At 45.7% G+C, this 20,155-nt stretch overlaps 1 protein-coding gene across 9 annotated transcripts in view; it reads left to right on the top strand.

Annotated features, from left to right (window-relative positions):
• Nucleotides 1–5,093: 5,093 nt before the first annotated feature.
• Nucleotides 5,094–20,155, top strand: part of UNC13B (unc-13 homolog B) — a 250,006-nt gene continuing 234,944 nt past the window's right edge. For 4 of the 9 annotated variants that reach the window (XM_089498281.1, XM_089498273.1, XM_089498303.1 and 1 more), the window contains exon 1: nucleotides 5,101–5,432. In XM_089498281.1, the coding sequence (XP_089354407.1) occupies nucleotides 5,411–5,432 (22 nt within the window). In that variant the 5' untranslated portion in view covers nucleotides 5,101–5,410. Of the gene's footprint in view, nucleotides 5,433–20,155 lie in introns of all 9 variants that reach the window. The other 5 variants (XM_089498261.1, XM_089498289.1, XM_089498312.1 and 2 more) reach the window with 4 other exon arrangements.

Consider the following 20,155-nt stretch of genomic DNA (forward strand, 5'->3'; position numbering starts at 1 on the left):
CCCCTTTTTGGGCATTGCGGGCAAAAAGGGAAGCCAGGCCATGGTCTCCCGTTATCCTCACAAAATCTGTTGTGAAATGGTTGGTGTGGTAGGCAGCAGCGCAACGCAACGCTCAAGTTACTGATTGCAAAGTTCCCATGATGCTGGGCTGCTTTTTGACCCCATTCCCTTCCGGTGGCCTTCCTTTTTCAGGACAGCCCCTTGGAGGTGGGGGTGGCCTTGTCTTGCATGTAAGACACCCCTTGGGGTCATCCATCCCTGCCCCATTCCTCTTTTCTGCATGGACACCTGGGGGGCTGCAAATGCAAGGGGCCCCTAGGGGTCATCCATCCCTGCCCCATTCCTCTGTCCTGCATGGACACCTGGGGGGCTGCACATGCAAGGGTCCCCTAGGGGTCATCCATTCCAACCCCATTCCTCTTTCCTGTATGGACACTTGGGAGGCTGTAAATGAAAGGTACCCTAGGGGTCATCCATCCCATCCCCATTCCTCTGTCCTGTATGGACACCTAGGAGGCTGTAAATGAAAGGGTCCCCTAGGGGTCATCCATTCCAGCCCCATTCCTCCATCCTGCAAGGACACCTAGGAGGCGGCAAATGAAAGGGGCCCCTAGGGATTATCCATCACAGCCCCATTCCTCTGTCTTGCATGGACACCTAGGAGGCGGCAAATGAAAGGGGCCCCTAGGGGTCATCCATCCCAGCCCCATTCCTCCATCCTGCAAGGACACCTAGGAGGCTGCAAATGAAAGGTTGTTTTGAGTTTGTGAGGACAACTTCTGCTCTTGAACTCGAGGCATAACCCCAAATGCCAGCTCTGGCATGGCCTGGCACCAGAAGACCACATGCATCTAGAACGTTCATGTGCATCGGCCAAGGACTGAGTCATACGTTGTACATATCGTTTTGTTTGACTGGGCTTTTTTCTTATTTGCTTTTCCTGCAAGAGGCAACGCAGAAGCAAATGGCAATAAAGAACAAACAGGAACAGGTGGCTGCCGTGAGGATTAAACAAGTGTGGCTCTGTCTGGCTCACTTTTGCTGGTGTTGGTGTTGGTGTTGGTGTTGAGGTACAGACTGCAGCCTCCTTGCATGGAAAGAAAAAAAGCTGGATGATTCCCCACGGATTCCTGTGTAGCTTTTTTTGTTTGCAAAGTCTTCTGTCCTCCAAGAACAAGTGCACAGATGCTGAAAAGTCACTAGTCATTTCAGTGACGATAACAATTATTTTTGAAAGTTGAACATATCAGGTTGAACAATGAGATGCGGCAGCCAAAAGAGCCAATGCGATTCTAGGCAGCATCAATGGAAGTAAGGTGTCTAGACTGATGAAAAGAATAGTGCTACTTTCTTCTGCTTTGGTCAGGCCCCACCTGGAATACTGTGTCCAGTTCTGGGCACCACAATCTAAAAAGGATGTTGAAAAACTGTAGTATGTCTAGAGGAGGGTCACCAAAATAGTGAAGGGTGTGGAAACCATGCCCTATCAGGAAAGACTTAGGGAGCTGGGTATGTTTAGCCTGGAAAAGAGACGGTTAAGAGGTGATATGATAGCCCTATTTAAGTATTTGAAGGGGTGCCATAGTGAGGAGGGAGCAAGCTTGTTTTCTGCTGCTCCAGAGAATATACCCAGAACAATGGATGGAAGCTACAGAAAAAGAGATTCCACTGTCCAGAGGAGGGCAACCAAAATGGTGAAAGGTCTAGAAACTACCAAAACCTATGAGGAGTGGCTTAGAGAGTTGGGTATGTTTGTCCTGGAGAAGAGAAGGTTAAGAAGGGACATGAGAGCCATGTTTAAATAGTTAAAGGGATGTAATATTGAGGATGGAGCAAGCTTGTTTTTTGCTGCTCCAGAGAACAGGACAAGCTACAGGAAAAGAGATTCCACCTCAACATTAGGAAGAACCACCTGACAGTAAGAGCTGTTTGACCATGGAAGACGCTGCTTTAGTGTGTAGTGGAGTCTCTTCCTTCGGAGGTTTTTAAACGGGTGGCAATCTCTCAGAGGCAGGGCTTGGATAGTGTGTTCCTGCATGGCAGAAGGGGGCTGGACTGGATAGCTCTGGGGGCCTCCTCCAACTTTAGGATTCTAGGTTTCTATGGAATTATACATCTTGCACTCAAGCTCCCCTTGGGAAAGATCTTCAGAATTAAATTGGAGAAATGCTCTGCATTTAAGAGGCTTAAACACCCAACGTGCTCACAGGCATCTCTTACATGGATGCAGGCGTTTCCAGAAGAGAGGTTTTCACATTTTATTTTGTTGTGCAATTGCCCAGCCTCAGAGCTGGGATTTCCACCCAGATGGTGTGTCTGTGTGTGTGTGGCTGCTTCCCATCTGTTGCCACTCGCCTGTGCCGGGTTCTCATCCCTGCTTCTTGCCGCCACAGAAGGTGCTTCTGTCATCTCAGCAATCAGAAGGCATGGCGCTGTACAGTTAAAGAACTCTTCCTCTTCCTGATAAAGGTGGGAAGGTGGATGGAGGGACCAAAGCTTTGTCTGGAACAATTTTGGGGGGAAAGTAGGAATAAATAAATATCACAACAGCAACAGTTCTGAAAAATTCTGTGGAGGAGGAAAAGAGACAGAAGCACCCGTGTTATTGATTTACCTACATAATTTACTCCAATATTTATATCGCCATAAAACTACATAGTTTAAACCATGTAATATTTACACAATAACTAACAAATAAATATTAATTAAATAAATAATATTTAAATATTAAAATAATAATATTTAACAAAATGTATTTTTAAATTGTATTATATTTTAAAACAAATGATCTGTTTTAATATTGAAATACAGTAGTTTAATTCTATTTTAATTGTCACTTTTGCAAGACTTTAATATTATTGCGCTTTTAAATTGCAAGCCACTTTGAGTCTCAATTTTGGGGGAAACGCAAGATACAAACATATATAATAATAATAACAACAATAACAGTAATTGAAAGGTTCTAAAGACATACCAAACTAAGGGATTGGTTTTAAAAGCTTAAATGTTATCAGAATGGTCACTGCAATGCAAGAGGCTTGCCTTGGAAAAACAGCTTCATCCCACCCTACATCTGGATCCATCAGAGTTTGGAAACGTTCCTTTCCTTGGACTATAACCTGGCACCATGGCGAATTCTAAAAAGCGTGGTCCACTTCGGTAACATTTCCAAGATCTGGTAATCAATGCATTTTTAGGTTTTATTTTCTCTGTATTTGTGCCTCTGCGTATCAATTATGGAAAAATCGATGGGAGAGAGAGAGAGAGCTTAGTGGTTTGAGCAGGGATTCAAACCCAGGGTTGCAGTTGAGTGTTCAACTGCGACCCTGGGTTTGAATCCCTGCTCAGCCATGGAAACCCACTGGGAGACCTTGGGCATGTCACACTTTCTCAGCCTCAGAGGAAGCATAGAATCATAGAGTTGGAAGAGACCACAAGGGCCACCCAGTCCAACCCCATTCTGCCATGCAGGAACTCTCAGTCAAAGCAGTCCCTGAGACAGATGGCCATCCAGCCTCTGTTTAAAGACGTCCAAGAAGGAGACTCCACAACTCTCTGGGGGAACATGTTCTACTGTCAAACAGCTCTTACTGTCAGGAAGTTCCTCCTAATGTTTAGGTGGAATCTCTTTTCCTATAGTTTGAATCCATTGCTCCATGTTCCAGTCTCTGGAGCAGCAGAAAACAAGCTTGCTCCATCCTCATTTGAGGCAAAGGCAAACCTCCTCTGAAAAAGAAAGTGACACACAGAGACCTCTGCCCTGTCCATCCCCATAGAAAGAGGGCTCTCTTGTCCTGGACGGAATTGGGCAGCTTTGTTTGGAGGCCTTCGTGCAGCAGGATGCCTGTTTTTAGCAGTTACTTTCTGAAATTACTTTACTTCACTACTTTAGTAAAGTTACTTTCTGGGGTGGCCACGGCACACAGTTTCACCCTCAATGATTCTTCTGAGGAGGCATCTGAGAACTAGGTCCAAAACACAAGGCAGAAATTGTCCAGTTGGAGACTGCTTTAACTGCCCTGGCTCTAGGGAACCCTGGGATTTGTAGTTTGTTGTGGCACCAGAATTCTCTGACACAGAAGGCTAAATGTCTCCCAAAACTACAGTTCCCAGGGTTCCCTAGCACTGAGCCAAGGCAGTTAAAGCGGTCTCAAACTGGACTATTTCTGCAGTGTGGACTGGACCTATATATCTATATCCATATCTCTGTATGTGACAGGAGTGAGGGAAGTATGATGCCAGAGCCCCTGGGACTCTGTGACTGTAGAAGAAACAACATAAAAAGGATGGGCAGTTAATGGTCAGATAAAATGAAGAAGTAGGCCTGGTCATCAAGTTGTGTTGTATTATATGTTATGATGACTGGACGCTTTTTAAAATGGATGTAACCACAATAACAAAACAACAAATTATTCATTATTATTAATTTATTAATAATAATAATTGGTGTTATTGTGTTCTTGTTATTATTATTATTACTAGTAAGTTACAGGACCGAGGACTTTAAAAGAGAATAATAATAATAATAATAATAGTTAGTAATAATAATTGAGTCATAGAAATAGTCATAGTATGATCATGGTAATAATAATAGTTGTTGTTGTTGTTATATTATTAGTGACAGGACCTAGGACTTTAAAACAGAATAATAATAATAATAACAATCATTATAGTAATTAGCAATAATCATTGGATCACAGTAATGACCCTGGTAATAATCACTGTTGTTGTTATATTATTATTAAGTGACAGGACTGAGGACTTTAAAAACAGATTATCTTTTGGGGGAGGGGGCGTTTTACTCGAGGGACTACAATTCCCAGAACCCTCCAGGCCCGCCGCGGGGGATTGTGGGAGTGGCGGCCCAGAGAGAGAGAGAGAGAGAGAGAGAGAGAGAGAGAGAGAGAGAGCGAGCGACCCCGCTCTCGCTGAGGCTCCTCCTGACTAGAGACTCATCTCCTCAGAGAAGGGCGGGGCGGGGCCGCCGGTGGGCGTGGCCAGCGCAGGTGAGCCGGGCGGCGATTGGCTGCGGCGCGCCTCCCTCCCGGAGGGCGAACGTGGCCGCTCTGGCCGCCCTGAGCGCCTCTCGCTGGCCGTTGCGGCCGCGCGCCCTTTTCCCCCCTGAGGCGGCGGCGGCGGCGGCGGCGACGGGGTCTCCTAGGGGCCGGCGGGTGGGCTTCCGCCCGAGGGTCGCGGGTTCGAGTCCCGGCCGCGGCCTGGCGGTGCGGGGGCATGAATTGCGGAGGGACGCGGAGGCGGCGAAGGAGGCGGCGAAGGAGGCGGAGGAGAAGGAGGGGCGAGGAGCCCCGAGGAGGAGGAGGAGGAGGAACGCAGGGCGACCCTGAGGCCGGGCCCCGGGGCTGAGGACCCGGCCGGCGTCGGCGGAGGCGGGCACCGGGACACCGCCGCCATGTCCCTCCTCTGCGTCCGCGGTGAGTCCTTCTCCCCCTCGGGAGGGTGACTGACAGGTGCCACTCACGCCCTCAGGGAGATTGTCAGCGGTGTTAGAGAGGTTTCGTAGCGCCTCTGACTGGAAGTTAATGAGCCCACAGTGCGATGCGGCAGCTAACAAGGCCAATGCGATTCTAGGAGGCATCAATAGAAGTACAGTGTCTAGATCAAGGGAAGTAAGAGTGCCACTCTATGCTGCTCTGGTCAGGCCCCACCTGGAAGAGCACTGGGTCCAGTTCTGGGCTCCACAATTCAGGAAGGACGTTGACAAGTTGGAGGATGTCCAGAGGAGAGCCATCAAAATGGTGAAGGGTCTGGAAACCATGAAGCCCTCTGAGGAAGGACTGAGGGAATTGCTGGGGAGGTTTAGCCTGGAGAAGAGAAGGTTAAGAGGTGATATGAGAGCCCTGTTTAAATACTTGAAGGGATGGCATGTTGAGGAGGGAGCAAGCTTGTTTTCTGCTGCTCCAGAGACTAGATCCCAGAGCAATGGATGCAAACTGCAGGAAAAGAGATTCCGCCTCAACATTAGCAGGAACTTCCTGAGAGTAAGGGCTGTCCGACGGAGGAACACACTCCTTCCTCAGTGGAGTGCAGTTATGGAGTCTCCTTCTTTGGAGGTCTACAAGCAGAGGCTGGATGGGCGTCTGTCAATGGGGATGCTTTGACTGAGAGTTCCTGCATGGCAGAATGGGGTTGGGCTGGGTGGCCCTTTTGGGGTCTCTTCCAACTCTATGATTCCCGCACAAAAACACTCTCTCTTCTTTTTTTGAGCCCAGGGAAGGCTAGATTGATTTTATGTTTATTTACCTATGGTGGTTTGAATGTAAACAAAGGAGTTTATCAGACAAGAGAAATTGGGAGTATAATCCAATGGCAATCCGAACGCAATCATGGCGTTTAACGTTATTGCGTGATAGACTGCCACATGCAAATTTGGGCAATAGCATGCTATTTTGGGGCAACGGGAAGCCAGTTCAAACACAATGCGCATTCACGTAATTGCGCTAAACTAGAGACTTTACGTGAATGCATTCTGGCCCCACTTTCTTTTCATCCGAATCTAAGGGAAATTCCTCCTGTCTGATAAACTGAAAAACCCAAGGGCAGGTTTGCCTTAGGGTCACTATAAATCAGAAACGACTTGAAGGCACAACAGCAACAACAATAGCTTTTTTATTGGATTCATGTCCTGACCTTCCCTCAGGATGATTGGTTTGTTATGCATCCGACTTTCCTGCCAGTGAAGCCACTGAAGAGCCAAAGCTGGAAAAAAGTGCAGTAAGAACTGATCTTCCCTGACACTTCTCAAAGTACAATTAGTCCAAACGGCCATTTGAAGCCCCACGGTTGTGACCACACATGAATAAGACCCTGGGAGTCCAGTAGTTCCTCCTCTTCCTCCACATCCCCCACTTGCTTTGCACACCTTTTGCATTCTGGAGTGGGAGCTATGCACACACATAACACAAGTAAGGGATAAGTTTTGTTAAGTTTTAGGAACGTTCTAGTTCAGTGCTTCTCAAACTGTCCAATGTGGCAGACCTACCAATCCCCTGCTGGGGTTGTGTGCCTTTGAGTTGTTTGCTTTGTGGCAGCCCTAAGGCGAACCTATTCCATGGTTTTCTGGGGCTGAGAGTGTGTGACTCAGCCAAGGCCATCCTGTGGGTTTCCATTTCCAAAGGAGAGTTGAACCCTGAGTCATCGTCAAGTGCTCAGATCACTACGCCATGCTGCCATATGCCACCCATGTGCCAGGCACTGGCACCGTATTTGGGCCATTGGCTACAACTCTTTATTTTCTTTCCTAACAACTCTGTTGTACTAATCCATGGCTCACTGCTTTGAGTAGCGTCGGTCTAGTCCAGTCCTCCAGATGTTTTGGACTTCATCTCCCATAATTCATCACTGTTGGCCAAGTTCAGCCTCAGAGGATGGCAGTGGCAAACCCCCTCTGAAGAAACTTACCAAGAAAACCCATGATAGTTTTGCTATAAGTTGGAAACGACTTGAAGGCACATAGCAACAACAATTGGCCAAGATGGCTGGGGTTTCTTGGATATGAACCCCCAAACATTTGAAGGACCAAAGGTTGGGAACTATTGATCCCACCCTGAAATTCAGGGCTGTTTGTTGCAGGATGCCACTGCAGCCATCCAGGCTCTGCTTTAAACCTTTCCACCGAAGGAGAGCCAGGCTACCAAGGCTGCAAACTCCTTGTCAAACAGTTTATCATGTTAGTAGTAGACCTAGTAGACCACAAGTTGAAAATGAGTCAGCAGTGCAATGTGGCAGCGAACAAGGCCAATGCTATTTTTGGCTGCATCAATAGAAGCATAGTGTCTAGATCAAGGGAAGTAAAGTGTGGTGGAGTCTCCTTTGGAGGTCTTTAAGCAGAGGCTGGATGGCCATCTGTTGGGGATGCTTTGATTGTGAGTTCCTACAGGGCAGAATGGGGTTGGACTGGATGGCCCTTGTGGTCTCTTCCAACTCTTATGAGTCTATGAAGTTTGTCCTGAGGTCGAAATCTGCTCCCCTGCAGTTCCCACCTATCCGTTTTCCCCCTACATTTTGGACCAACAATGAACAAGGCTGCGCCATCTGCTGCATGGCAGGCTCCCAGATACTTGAAACCATGGTTGTGTTCCCCCTTAATGATCTTTTCAGCTCAAAGCCACCCAGTTCTTTTGTGGGACTTGCTTTCTAGCTCCCACATTGTACTGGTTGCTTTTCTGTACATGCTCCCCAGTTTGCCAATGATGCTTTAAAAATGGGGCACAGTCAGTGACTGGGGCATGGCAGTTAAGACAGCAGTGGGATGCCCACCGTTTCCCTCACAAGAGTTTAGACAGTCCTCCAAGAACTTCTCTCTCCATCTTTGTGGTGATAAGACATCTCACTAGAAATCAGGATTCTATCTAATGGCTCTCAGGGCGGCTTACAATTATTGTTTTTAATCAGACAGTTCCCTGCCCTCAGGCTTACAATCTAAAAGACACGAAACAAAAGGAGGTCCGGTGGTTCTTCTCTCCCTCTAAGGCTTGGACCAAGGCAAAAACTTATGTCCTGTAAAGGCAGGCTAAATAAAGCTGCTTTTGGTCACTTTGAAGGAATGCTGTTTAAATGACACATGCATCTTAAGAAGCCAAAAGCTGTGCCAGAACTGCACTTTAGTGCAGCTTCTGGCCTCTTAGGACGCTTGCATCATTTAAACAGCATACCTCCAAAGTGACCTGAAGCAGCTTTATTTTGGCCTGTCTGTACGGACTCATAGTCTTTGTAATACATCAGAATTTGCATACTTGGTGGGAGACAGCTGTTGTTCCAGTCGGTGTAGGAGCTGGTTTTCTTACTTTCCCTGCTCTGTCGGCAACAGTAGTTTTAGATCCTATTGTGGCGTTCCCTCTGGCAGCAGCATCGTTGTGAATAATAACAGTCCCTGGAAAGATAGTTTCTTGATGTTACTGTACTTTAAAATGATTTAAAATGTTTAAGCCCTCCCTGCCTTTTCATTTTCCCTTTGCCATGATGAGTGTGGTCCTGTTTCCCCCCCAGAAAGTTCTTCATTTTCACTTCTACAGTTCATCTGTTGTTAGATAATACTGTATATTGATATGTAGAACTGTTGTTCCAGCAAATCTGCAGCTGTATTGAAATGCATTCAAATGGCAATTGAGTGGAAGCATTTGCTCTATTTGAGAGAAGTTTGCTAGTATGAATATTACAAAAGCTGATGCTACAAACTTTCTTTAGTCCCCACACTGTACCCAGTTTCAATTTTGGATTAGGCTGGTCAGAACACAACTTGCATCTTTCTGACTTCTGGCCTGTTCTGTGCCTCTGACTTCGCTATGCAGATTTTTAATTGCTTTCTGTTTTTTAAAACCCTAGACATTTACCTAGAAGGCTGTACTTTGGGACATATAAAAATCCTTCAGCACTCTCTGGCAGAGAGCCCTTGGTAAAATCTGAAAGCGGGATTTGTGTCTAAGAAGGAGAGCAGCCTTCTGCAGGATGAGTGCTATGCAGAGGTGAATGGGATGCAGTGCTGGCTCTGGGCATGATGGGAGTTGTAGTCCACAAAACGATAGAATATCAGTGCAGGGGGATATCCAGTGCAGTGGTGAGGACCAGAGCATCTGTGAATTGGTCCTGTCACTGCTTGCATATTTTGACCATTTAATTCGCATCTCTAAAGCATACTGCAACGGCTACATGTGAGTCAAGTCTTGTTTGCCAACAGAGCAGTTCCTGGATCTTGTCGATGTGAGGACTGTGACTCAGGTGCTGCAGATCCTGGCAAATAAAACATCCTCCCAAGCTTGCCCTTTGTGCTTTGTTACCTGAATACACACACAGAGTACTGAGAGTGGGATTGCATTTCCGTGTTGCTGCTCCCCTTGTGTGTCAGCGTCTGACATCATTGGATTAAGTGGCTCCTCATTTCACTTCCTTGTATTGATATAATAGCATTGCAAACCCTGCATGTTTCTGATGAGAGCTCCTGGGTCGTTGCAGGTGGGACTGCCTGCTGTTCTTCCTTCCTGGGCCTGTGTTTGACAGTGTCTGCTGGGGTGCTGATGCTTAGGCCCTGTCTGATAAATACTTGATTAAGTAGTAGTTGATCATTTCACTTAGAGAGTTGAAGCTGGCCCAACAATTCTGCTGAAGGGATATGCTGCCTGCTTTTTGAATTTTTGGGTCCTTTTTTGTCAAGGAAAATAAAAGTGTTGTGGAAGGATGGGCCATCTTTTAAGAGACTATATCTCTGCATCTGCCCACAAGAAAATTCTGTGACTAGGATGTACAGTCTGCAGCAGGAAGGAGTATGGCATCAAATCCATACACTTTCACTGCTCCCCTCCTTCATTATTAGTGTTTTTTGTTTTCTTTTTTCAAAACAAGTGTCTCAGCTAGAATAGCCGTGGGAATGGGTCCAAGCTGGTTAACTTTGGCTTATATGTACAGTATTATGAAACTGGTTTTGCAATACAGTTGAAACCTTAGATTTTTGGAACAAGGAATTCAACATGAAGTAGCACCATTGTGTTTATTTGGACACGAAAGATGTGGTTTTGTCTTTCTATGGGTCTATAAGTGTAATTGCTTTCTGGTGAAAAGTTGATGCAGGTTGAGTCCAAAGCTGATCATGTTGAATACAAAGAAGATAATATTGAAACTAGTGGGAAATCAGTTGATAGGAGCCAGTTCGGAGCTTGGAGGTTCTTCTGGGGCCCCTTTGCTGCTGGGTAGACTGATGTTGGCAATGAGGACTGGAGTCCTCCTTTGTTGAGCAAGGGTTTCATTGTATTGCTCCATTTTTTTGCAGTCTCTAAGATGGACTGATGCCTGGTACTCTGTGTAGAGCTGCCCTTGAAGACTGCATAGAAGCTTCAACTGATGCAGGGTTCTGCCACTTCTTTTGTGCCAAGTGTCCAGAAGTTAGGACAAAGGCAGCCTCTGCTTCAGCAACCGCACTGGTGCAACCTCTGGGCCACACATGCCTTATTGATCTCCGTTCCTTAGGTGAGCCCACCTTTGCTAGTGTTGTGGCAAATCGCATTGGCCTTTTTAGCTACCGCATTACACTGCTGAAATTCAAAAATTCAAAATGAAATTCAATACGGAGAAATGTAAGGTACTGCACTGAGAGTGGAAAAACAAAATGCACAGATATAGGATGGGGGACACCTGGCAGAATGAGAGACTTATATGTGTGAAAGGGATCTAGGAGTCCAAGTAGCCCACAAGTTGAACATGAGTCAACAGTGTGATGTGGCAGCTAAAAAGGCCAATGTGATTATAGTCTGCATCAATAGAAGTATAGTATCTAGATCACAGGAGGTAATAGTGCTGCTCTATTCTGCTTTGGTCAGGCCTCACCTGGAATACTGTGCCCAATTCTGGGCACCACAATTCAAAAAAGACATTGAGAAACGAGCTTGCCCAAAGGAGGGCCACCAAAATGGTGAAGGGCCTGGAAACCATGAAGCCCTATGAGGAGAGACTTAGGGAGCTAGGGAGGTTTAGCCTTGAGAAGAGATGGTTAAGGGATGATATGATAGCCCTGTTTAAATATCTGAAGGGATGTCATATTGAGGAGGGAGCAATCTTGTTTTCTGCTGCTCCAGAGAACAGGACCCGGAACAATGGATGCAAATTATAGGAAAAGAGATTCCAACTCAACATTAGGAGGAACTTCCTGACAGTAAGGGCTGTTCGACAGTGGAACACACTCCTTCCTCGGAGAGTAGTGGAGTCTCCCTTCTTGGAGGTCTTTAAACAGAGGCTGGATGGCCATCTGATTGGGTATGCTTTGACTGAGAGTTCTTGCATGTCAAGGTGTTGAAGTGGATGACTCTTGTGGTCTCTTCCAACTCTATGATTCTATGACTTTGTGTCAGGCAGACCCTCTTCTGAATTGTATCCTTGACATGAAGTCAGTAGGCAAGCCACACTCTGTGCCTTCTGCCCTCCTTTGCATTAGGAGGATAGTATTACTGCCCAAGAAAGATTTTTTCAAGGGTAGAGTAGTTTTCCTAAATGTTAGAAAAATGCTTAAAAATGAATTCTGGCTTCAGTTGTATGGTTTGTTCTTGTTGTTCACTGCCATTGACTGATGGCAACCCTATAAATGAGAGACCTCCTAGTCCCTCCATCATCTAGCAGGTCTTGCAGACTCAGAGCCGTGCCTTTCTTGATTGAGCCTTTGCATCTCCAGAATGGTCTTCATCTTTTCTTGTTGCCTTTTACTTTGCTAAGCATTAGTTTATGTTCCAGTGAGCCATGCTTCCTCATGATATGTCCAAAGTATGACAACCTCATCATGGCTTCTGAGGCCAACCGAGGCTTGATTTGCTCTAGGACCCATTTATTTGTTTCTTTAGCAATCCATGGTATTTGCAGAATTCTTTTCCAGCACCGCATCTCAAATTAGTTGATTCTTGTCCTGTCTACACTGTCCAGCTTTCACAGCCATACAGAGAAATAGGCAATATGATGTCACAAACAATCTTAACTTTAGTATTCAATGATACAAACACACACGACGATTTTGTGTAGTTCTTTCGTAGCTGCCCTTCTAAGTCCTAATCTTCATCTGACTTTTTGACTGCTGTCTCCATTCTGATCAATGACTTAACTAAGGTATGGAAAATTGGTATGTGAAAATTGAAGGAAGGTGCATAAAAATGTAAGATGTGCAGATGACACCATATTAATAACAGAAAACAGCAAACACTTGGAATGATTACAGAAGGAAGTGAAGGAAGAAAGTGGCAAAGCAAGTTTACAGTTAAACATTAAAAAAAACCCACAAAAATAATGACCTCAGATGATTTACATAACTATAAAGCAGATAATGAAGACATTGAAATAGTTTAAGTTTTCCCATACCTTGGCTCAGTCATTAATCAGTAGTAGGGTTCCTTTAACCCAAAGTGCTTTTGAAATACTGCTATTGGAGAGTCATTGAGGAGTGTGAATTGGACTCAAGACGAGAAAGCACTGTGTTTGGATCTCTGTCAGTCATGAAAGCCATTGAGTGATGTTATGTCAGTCATATCTCCCGCATAGAGCTGTTGTGGGGATTCAGTCATTAAAAGGGATGCCATATGTGCTCTCAAAGAGTGGGGTAAAATTGTAATAAATAACCCAAAAGTCTAAGCCCCTCCATTCAAACACCCTAAAGGCACCAGATCCTGTCTGATCTTGGAAGCTAAGCAGAGTCAGCCCTGGTTAGTACTAGGATGGGAGAGCGCCAAAGAATCCTGGGTGCTGTAAGCTATATTTCAGAGGAGGGCACTGGCAAAACTACCTCTCAGTGTTCCTTGCCCAAGAAAGCCCTGTAAAATTAATGTTGTCACCATATGTTGGCAGGCAGTATGAAGGCATACACACAGAGTTTGATTCTGTAAGCTAAGCAGGGTTACCCCTGGTTAGTACTTGGATGGGAACCTACCAAGGAAACCCAGGCTCTATTTCAGAGAAAGGAATTGGCAAAACCAACTTGGAGAATTCCTTGCTGGAGACAATGCTATGAAATTCATGGGTTTTCCGTAAGTGAACAGGCAACCTGAAGGCACATATACACACGTTAGGAGAAGGATGGTGGCTTGGTAGTAGACGCTATGCTTTGCACACTGATGATCCCAGATTTGGTTCCTGACGCTTCCAGGTTGGGCTGGGACAGAATTCAGTGCTAGTCAGTGTTGTCAATATTGAGCTGAATGAACCTGTCTGTGGCCTGATTTAGTACAATGTAGTTTCCTAGGAAATGGGTGGGGAATTGGCCCTCAAAATGTTTTTTGCTAGCTACTGATCAGTACGTGCAGCTGGTCGATAGCAGAGGCTGTGGGTATTACTTATTTTATTCATTTCAAGGATTTATATCCTGCCTTCCTCCCACAATTCTCCCACAGTGGGTATTCTGTTCTAAAAGGGGTGGGAGGAGGGGTGAGAGAAACGATCTCCTACACCCATCTTACTACTTTTGTTTCTCTGTGTCCAGATTTGGCACCTAGCTGCTTTTGAATCTGCAGCCTTTTTCCTAGTGCTCCAATCTCCATCTTTTTGTGCTCTGCGATTTGAGAGAGGAGTATCATATTTGGCTGTGATACACATGCCAGCTCGGTTGTAGGGCATAGAAACCAAACAAGCCATCTAAAAATACCAAGCTTCTTAAAAGTCACAAATCCTATGCAAGGCTTGATGATTTTTGTGCAATAAAAATACAGCTGTGCCGCACTTGATGAACATTCATTTGCCAAAGCCTTAAATTGCCTGAATGGATTTCCGCTTCTGCTGTGATTATTATACCTCCCTCATTTTCCGCAGGGACTCCCTGAAGTGTGTTGAGAAGGAAAATGCCAAGCTGCTGGGAGTGACAGCAGTCTTCCAGAGCTGCTTTTTATGCCAGATTGCTTGGTTGGAGCTCTGCATGTCAAGCAGCTGTGGCTGGAAAGAGAGGGTCTCCTTCACAGGGTGCAGCTGATTTCCTACAGTGGCAACTAGTAAAACATTTGTTTCAGCATTTGCTAGCAAAGTAAGCCCTGTGTGTGTACTGTGAGCGAAAGAGATGCATATATTTACACCCATGTTTAATACTGTTTTCTCAGAAAACCTTTGTGACCTGGAGGGTTGGATGTAAGAACAGTAATTTGTGTATACTATGTGTCAGTTGACAAAATTGTTGGCAAGCATTTATCCTGATTTTAATGCATGATTGTTTTGCACATGTTAACTTGTCACCCCAGAAGAGCTGCATTTTAATTAACACGTGATGGGAACATAATGACCCTGGTTTCTTTTACTTCCTTGTTTCCAGAGTCTTCAGTGTTTTTGTTATTACCTTTGCAAACATATTACCTTCTGTAATATGTGTGTGAGGGAGAAACCTGTAGTTTGCCTACTTGGTGATATGTCAGTTTTCAACAGATATGGTTTAGCAGAAAGAATAGAGGAATAAGCATCAACAGTATCAATTTTGAAGGAAGAAGATGCCCTAGTACATCTTGTTTTTTTGCACTGTGAGTGAGGTTTGAGACAATGTGGAATCCCTTCATTTCCTCCAAAGTTTCTGAGTCTTAATGCTGCCTCTTAGCTGCATGGCATATCTGAGAGCTTGCTTTTCTTATGTATCAAGATAGGTAGGAAGACCCTCTCCGTATACATTAACAATTTTATGTGCAAGATGAGGTGAAAGAAGTGTGAGGTGGAAGAGAGCTTGATTCATGTTTTGTTGGAGGGGCATGGGAAATTTCCTGGGGTCTGGACCTTTGAAGGGCCCATGCTTCAGCAGCCATGTGTGGGGGGACAAGTGTCTTTGACCTGCTGTGGTATTGAAGCACAGTTGTTTAGTTTATGGTCACCAGTAGTTTGAATAGAAATACATTTGGGTATGTAAGATCTACAGTCCAGCAAAAATACTTGTGTGAGTTCTCAGTCTTTGTTTTGTCCATCCTTGTGCACACAGGACAATTTAAGGATTAGTCTTTCCCTTCCCTGGAGATGCTTTAGAGACAGGCAGTTTACATTTGGAATGATGATTTCTTAATTACCTGGTGTTCTTCTGGGTTAGAGGACTCCAGCATTGAAACAAAGCTGACTGTGTTGCCAGAATGCAGATCTATGCCAGATGCAGAATTACATCCCAGAGGTTGGCTTGGAAAGACTACCTTTAAGACAGGAAGACACATCCCTTCCCCATTGGCAGAGCTTGTCTTTGGACATCCTCTTGGCTTGGAAGCTCCTTTCTATGCCACCAGATCTAGGCTGAAGCAGTAAACATAGCTTGTTACATAGGAAATAAAGTCTTGTGGAGCCTTTGCAAAAGAAAACCCAGGTGAGGCAGGACCTGGCTGTATTGCTAAGGGGCAGGCACAGCGGGATCCCTTATTTTCTGGAGAAAAGTTGGTGTGGTTGGGGCTAATTTAGCAAGGATTCACATGGGCTGGTGGACATAAATGCTCCCCTGCTTTCAGAGGGCTGTGACATTTGCATCTCTTTCTCTCCTACCAAAGTGGTGCAGCCTTTACTTTCTTGATTTCTGCAATCTTCCTTTGGGATATAGAAGGACATTGTTTTAGGAAGAAAACTGGATGGTGTGGCTGGCAGCAGTTTTCCATGTCTGTTAGGCCTGTAGCAAAGAGCTGAGTCCTCAGCCAGGCTCCTTCCCCAATATTTTTTCCTCAAGGATTAACAGGGGTCTTGCCGGAGGGCAAAGGCAAGGCAATCTGTTCTGCCTTCCTGGCACATGCTGCCTTTTACAGGATAACAGGATCTGCATTATGATCTGAGTTACAACAGCAGCAGCATTCTTTTGTGGCCAGGGAGATGGCCAAGGTATTTATTTGTCTGCCAGTAGCTTGGAGCCAGTCTGGTATAGGGGTTTGAGTGTGGACTACAACTCTGGAGAATCCCTATTCGACCATGAAAACCCTGGGCAACCTTGGGCAAGTCACATGCTCTCAGCCTTAAAAGATTGGCAGTGGCAAACCCCTTCTGAACAAACCTTGTCAAGAGAATCATAGAATTGTAGAGTTGGAAAGAAGACCACAAGGGCCATCCAGTCCAACCCCCTGCCGTGCAGGAACTCTCAGTCAAAGCATTCCCGACAGATGGCCATCCAGCTTCTGCTTAAAGACCTCCAGGAAAGGAGACTGTTGAACAGCCCTTACTGTCAGGAAGTTCCTCCTAAGGTTGAGGTGGAATTGCTTTTCCTGTAGCTTGCTTCCATTATTCCGGATCCTGTTCTTTGAAGCAGCGGAAAACAAGCTTGCTCCATCCTCAATGTGACACCCCTTAAAATACTTAAATAGGGCTATCATATCACCTCTTAATCTTCTCTTTTCCAGGCTAAACATACCCAGCTCCTTAAGTCTTTTCTCATAGGGCATAGTTTCCAGACCCTTGACCATTTTATTTTGGTGGCCCTCCTCTGGACTTGCTCCAATTTGTCAAGATCATTTTTGAATTGTGGTGCCCAGAACTGGACACAGTATTCGACCCCATGATATGTTCATCTTAAGGTTGAAATAAATTGGAAATAATTTGAAGGTGCATAACAATCTTGGGCAAAATCCTGTGCGAATGCCACATTTCCTCTCTAGTGGGATTAGGCCTGTCAAAGAGAATGTTAGATGCTCAGCTCTTGCCCTTGTTCTCCGTCTGCCCAGTGCCCAAAGAGTATGCTCATAGGAGTTTTCAGTTTTGAGGACTTTAATCAGTCTGGTGCAGCAAGATGCATTAACTTTAAAACCTTCTTTGAAGGTCTTTAAACAGAGGCTGGATGAATGTCCAGCATTAACTTTAAAACCTTCTTTGAAGGTCTTTAAACAGAGGCTGGATGAATGTCCATCACAGGGGGTGTTTTTGTTGTGTGTTCCTGCATGGCAGAATGGGCTTGGACTGGGTGGCCCTTGGTGTTTCTTCCAACCCTAGGGATCTATTATTCAGTATCACCCTTGGAATGTAAGGAAATTCCAATAACCTCTCCCAACACTCTCAAAACAGAATTCAACTTTTATTTATTTATTTTTAATTTTTCTTTCTTTCCATTCTCCTAGGGCTAGGCCAGAGGGCATCTTAAAAAAACCCAATAAATTATGCACATTAAGATGCAAATAGAATTAATTATACAGTTATACCACAGATCAAATTAGAACAGTAAAAGACTCCACACTGCTAATAGTTAAAAATAGTTTTAAAAATCCACAACTGTTTCACACCCCTATGCCTAACAGGCATTGAGTTGCAAATGGCTTGCCTTTTGCTTGCTGATGGAAGGAGAACAACATGTGTATGTTTCTAAGGCACGTTACAGACCGCCCCTTAGGGGCGGCCTGTAGGCGCACCTTTCCCCGCCGGATCGGGGCCTCAGCGGCCAGAGCGGCAGCCGCTGAAGCCCTGATCCGCTGCTTTCCGGGCTGCGGGGAAGCGGCAAAAGGCCCCTTCCCCGCAGCCTGGAAAGGTGTGTCCTTGGGGCTTCAAGCCCCAAGGACACCCCGCGGCGGTGGGGAGGAGGAGAAAGGGGCCGTTTGGCCCCTTTCTCCTTTGGTCCGCTGAGCACAGCCATCTAAAGGCTGCGCCCAGCGGACCAAACCAGGAAGGAGCTCCGAAACGGAGCTCCTTCTGGGGTTGCGGAAAGGGCGCCCTAGGCGCCCTGCCGCGACCCCAATACGTCACAACCGCGCCACCTCGTTTGAAGGCGGTGCAGTCGTCACGTATCGATGGTGGCGGCCGTGTGGAATGGCCATCACCATTTTGTGCGCACGGAGCGCGCGCTAGGGTTAGGGCGGTGCAGAAGCACCGCCCCCTCTTAACCCTAGTACGCGCTCTGCGTGTACTTTTTAGCCCGTCTGTAACGGGCCTAAGTTTCTCTGGATGCTCTGTCATGTGAGATCAGCCCCCCCCCCCCCCCGACCGAAAACAGAAATACTTTAGGCTGGGAAATTCATTCATCTAGCACAAGATTTCACTCTGACTCTGGATTGGGTCACAGCCCCTAGAAGCTCTCCTGGGTTCAGCAATGCCTACAGAGGTACAGGTGGAGATGTTTGCTTTGTTGCTGTCATGTGCTCTCATTTTCTGACTTATGGCGAACCTAAGGCAAATGTATCATGAAGTTTTCTTGGCAAGATGTGTTCAGAGGAGGTTTGCCATTGCCTTCCCCTGAGGCTGAGAGCATGGGACTTGGCCAAGGTCAGCCAGTGGGTTTCATGGCTATGCTAGGAATTGAACCCCAGTCTCCAGAGTTACAGTCCAACACTCAAACCACTACACTATACTATGCAATTTGGTGTCATTCAAGCCAGGCTACTATAATGTACTAAGTCTGGGGCTGCTTTTTCAGGTGGCATAGAACATAGCAGCTAGAACACAAGCTGTAGCAAAGTACAACGGGACCTGGCTGTCCAAAAGGACTGTTTTTCAGGAGAACCTGCCCAAATAATGAGACCATCATGGATCACTTTACCAGAGTCTCTTCTTCTCCTCTAGGGATGCCAGTGCTGACTGCAGCGCAGGGAGAGCGCTTCCTAAATGTGGTGCCCTCCATGTGGCCAGGGACACATGCACAGCCTCAATTTTTTTCTAGCATCAGAAAAAACCCTTATTTTCTTTAACCCAGCCTTCTTTAGCCTGCCCACCTCTAAAACAATTTTAGCATGATGGGTAGTGCTAGCCATTCCATTTCAGTTAGAAATGTTCTGCTGCAGTCATATATAAATATTTATTTATACAACTTCCATTTATCACCCACACATTGGTCGGCACAACTCAAAAAGCCCTCCATGACTTGGACTACCTGGAAGACCACATGCTCCCGTAAAATCTTGCTGGGGCCTTGACATCAACAGGAGGGGCCTTGTGCACAATTTTGTCTACTGCAGACATGATAGATGACCTTCTCGGCGGCTGCTCTCATATGACAGAGCATCCAGAGAAACTTAGACTACACAAACATACACATATTGCTCTCCTTCCATCAGCAAACAAAAGGCCTTTCCATTGAGGCAGGTTATTTGCAACTCAATGCCTGTTAGGCTTAGGGGTGTGAGACAGTTGTGCTGGATTTTTAAACTATTTTTTACTATTTGCAGTTGGCGTCTTTCACTGTTCTAACTTGATCTGTGTTATAACCATCATGGATCACTTTACCAGCGTCTATACCAGGGTATAATTAATTCTGTTTTTTGGGCTATGAGGCCGTATTCTAGAAGAGTTTATCCTAACATTTCACCAGCAGCTTCAGAAAATGCCACAGATGCTAGCCACAAATGCTGGCGAAGTGTCAGGAATAAACTCTTCTAGAACATGGCCACATAGCCTGAAAAACCCACAAAAAACTATTGATGCTGGCCATGAAAGCCTTCAATTTCACATTTTTAAGCTGTATCCGGTTTAACTATTGTGAGCTACCTTGCATCCCACACTGGGAAAGAGGTGGGATATAAGTCACCAAATAAACAGTAAATCCTTATTGTTGCTGGAACATGGCCCACTCTGTCTAGACCCTGTTTTTCAAGGAGGGGCAGCAGATTGTATAAAACAGAGTGGGATATTGGACTGAAGCTCCCAGTATTCCCCACCATTTGCTAACCTCCTTGGGAGATATTTTGTGCCATAGAACTTACCTGTGACTTCTCTGACAAAACTGTACCTGTCCATACTCCCAGGTTGTGTGTAGTCCCTCTTGGGACAGGAC

This window comes from Sceloporus occidentalis, unplaced genomic scaffold (assembly GCF_023333645.1).
Source record: "Sceloporus occidentalis isolate IW3139 unplaced genomic scaffold, rSceOcc1.0.p SCAF_1, whole genome shotgun sequence".
Lineage (NCBI taxonomy): Eukaryota > Metazoa > Chordata > Lepidosauria > Squamata > Phrynosomatidae > Sceloporus > Sceloporus occidentalis.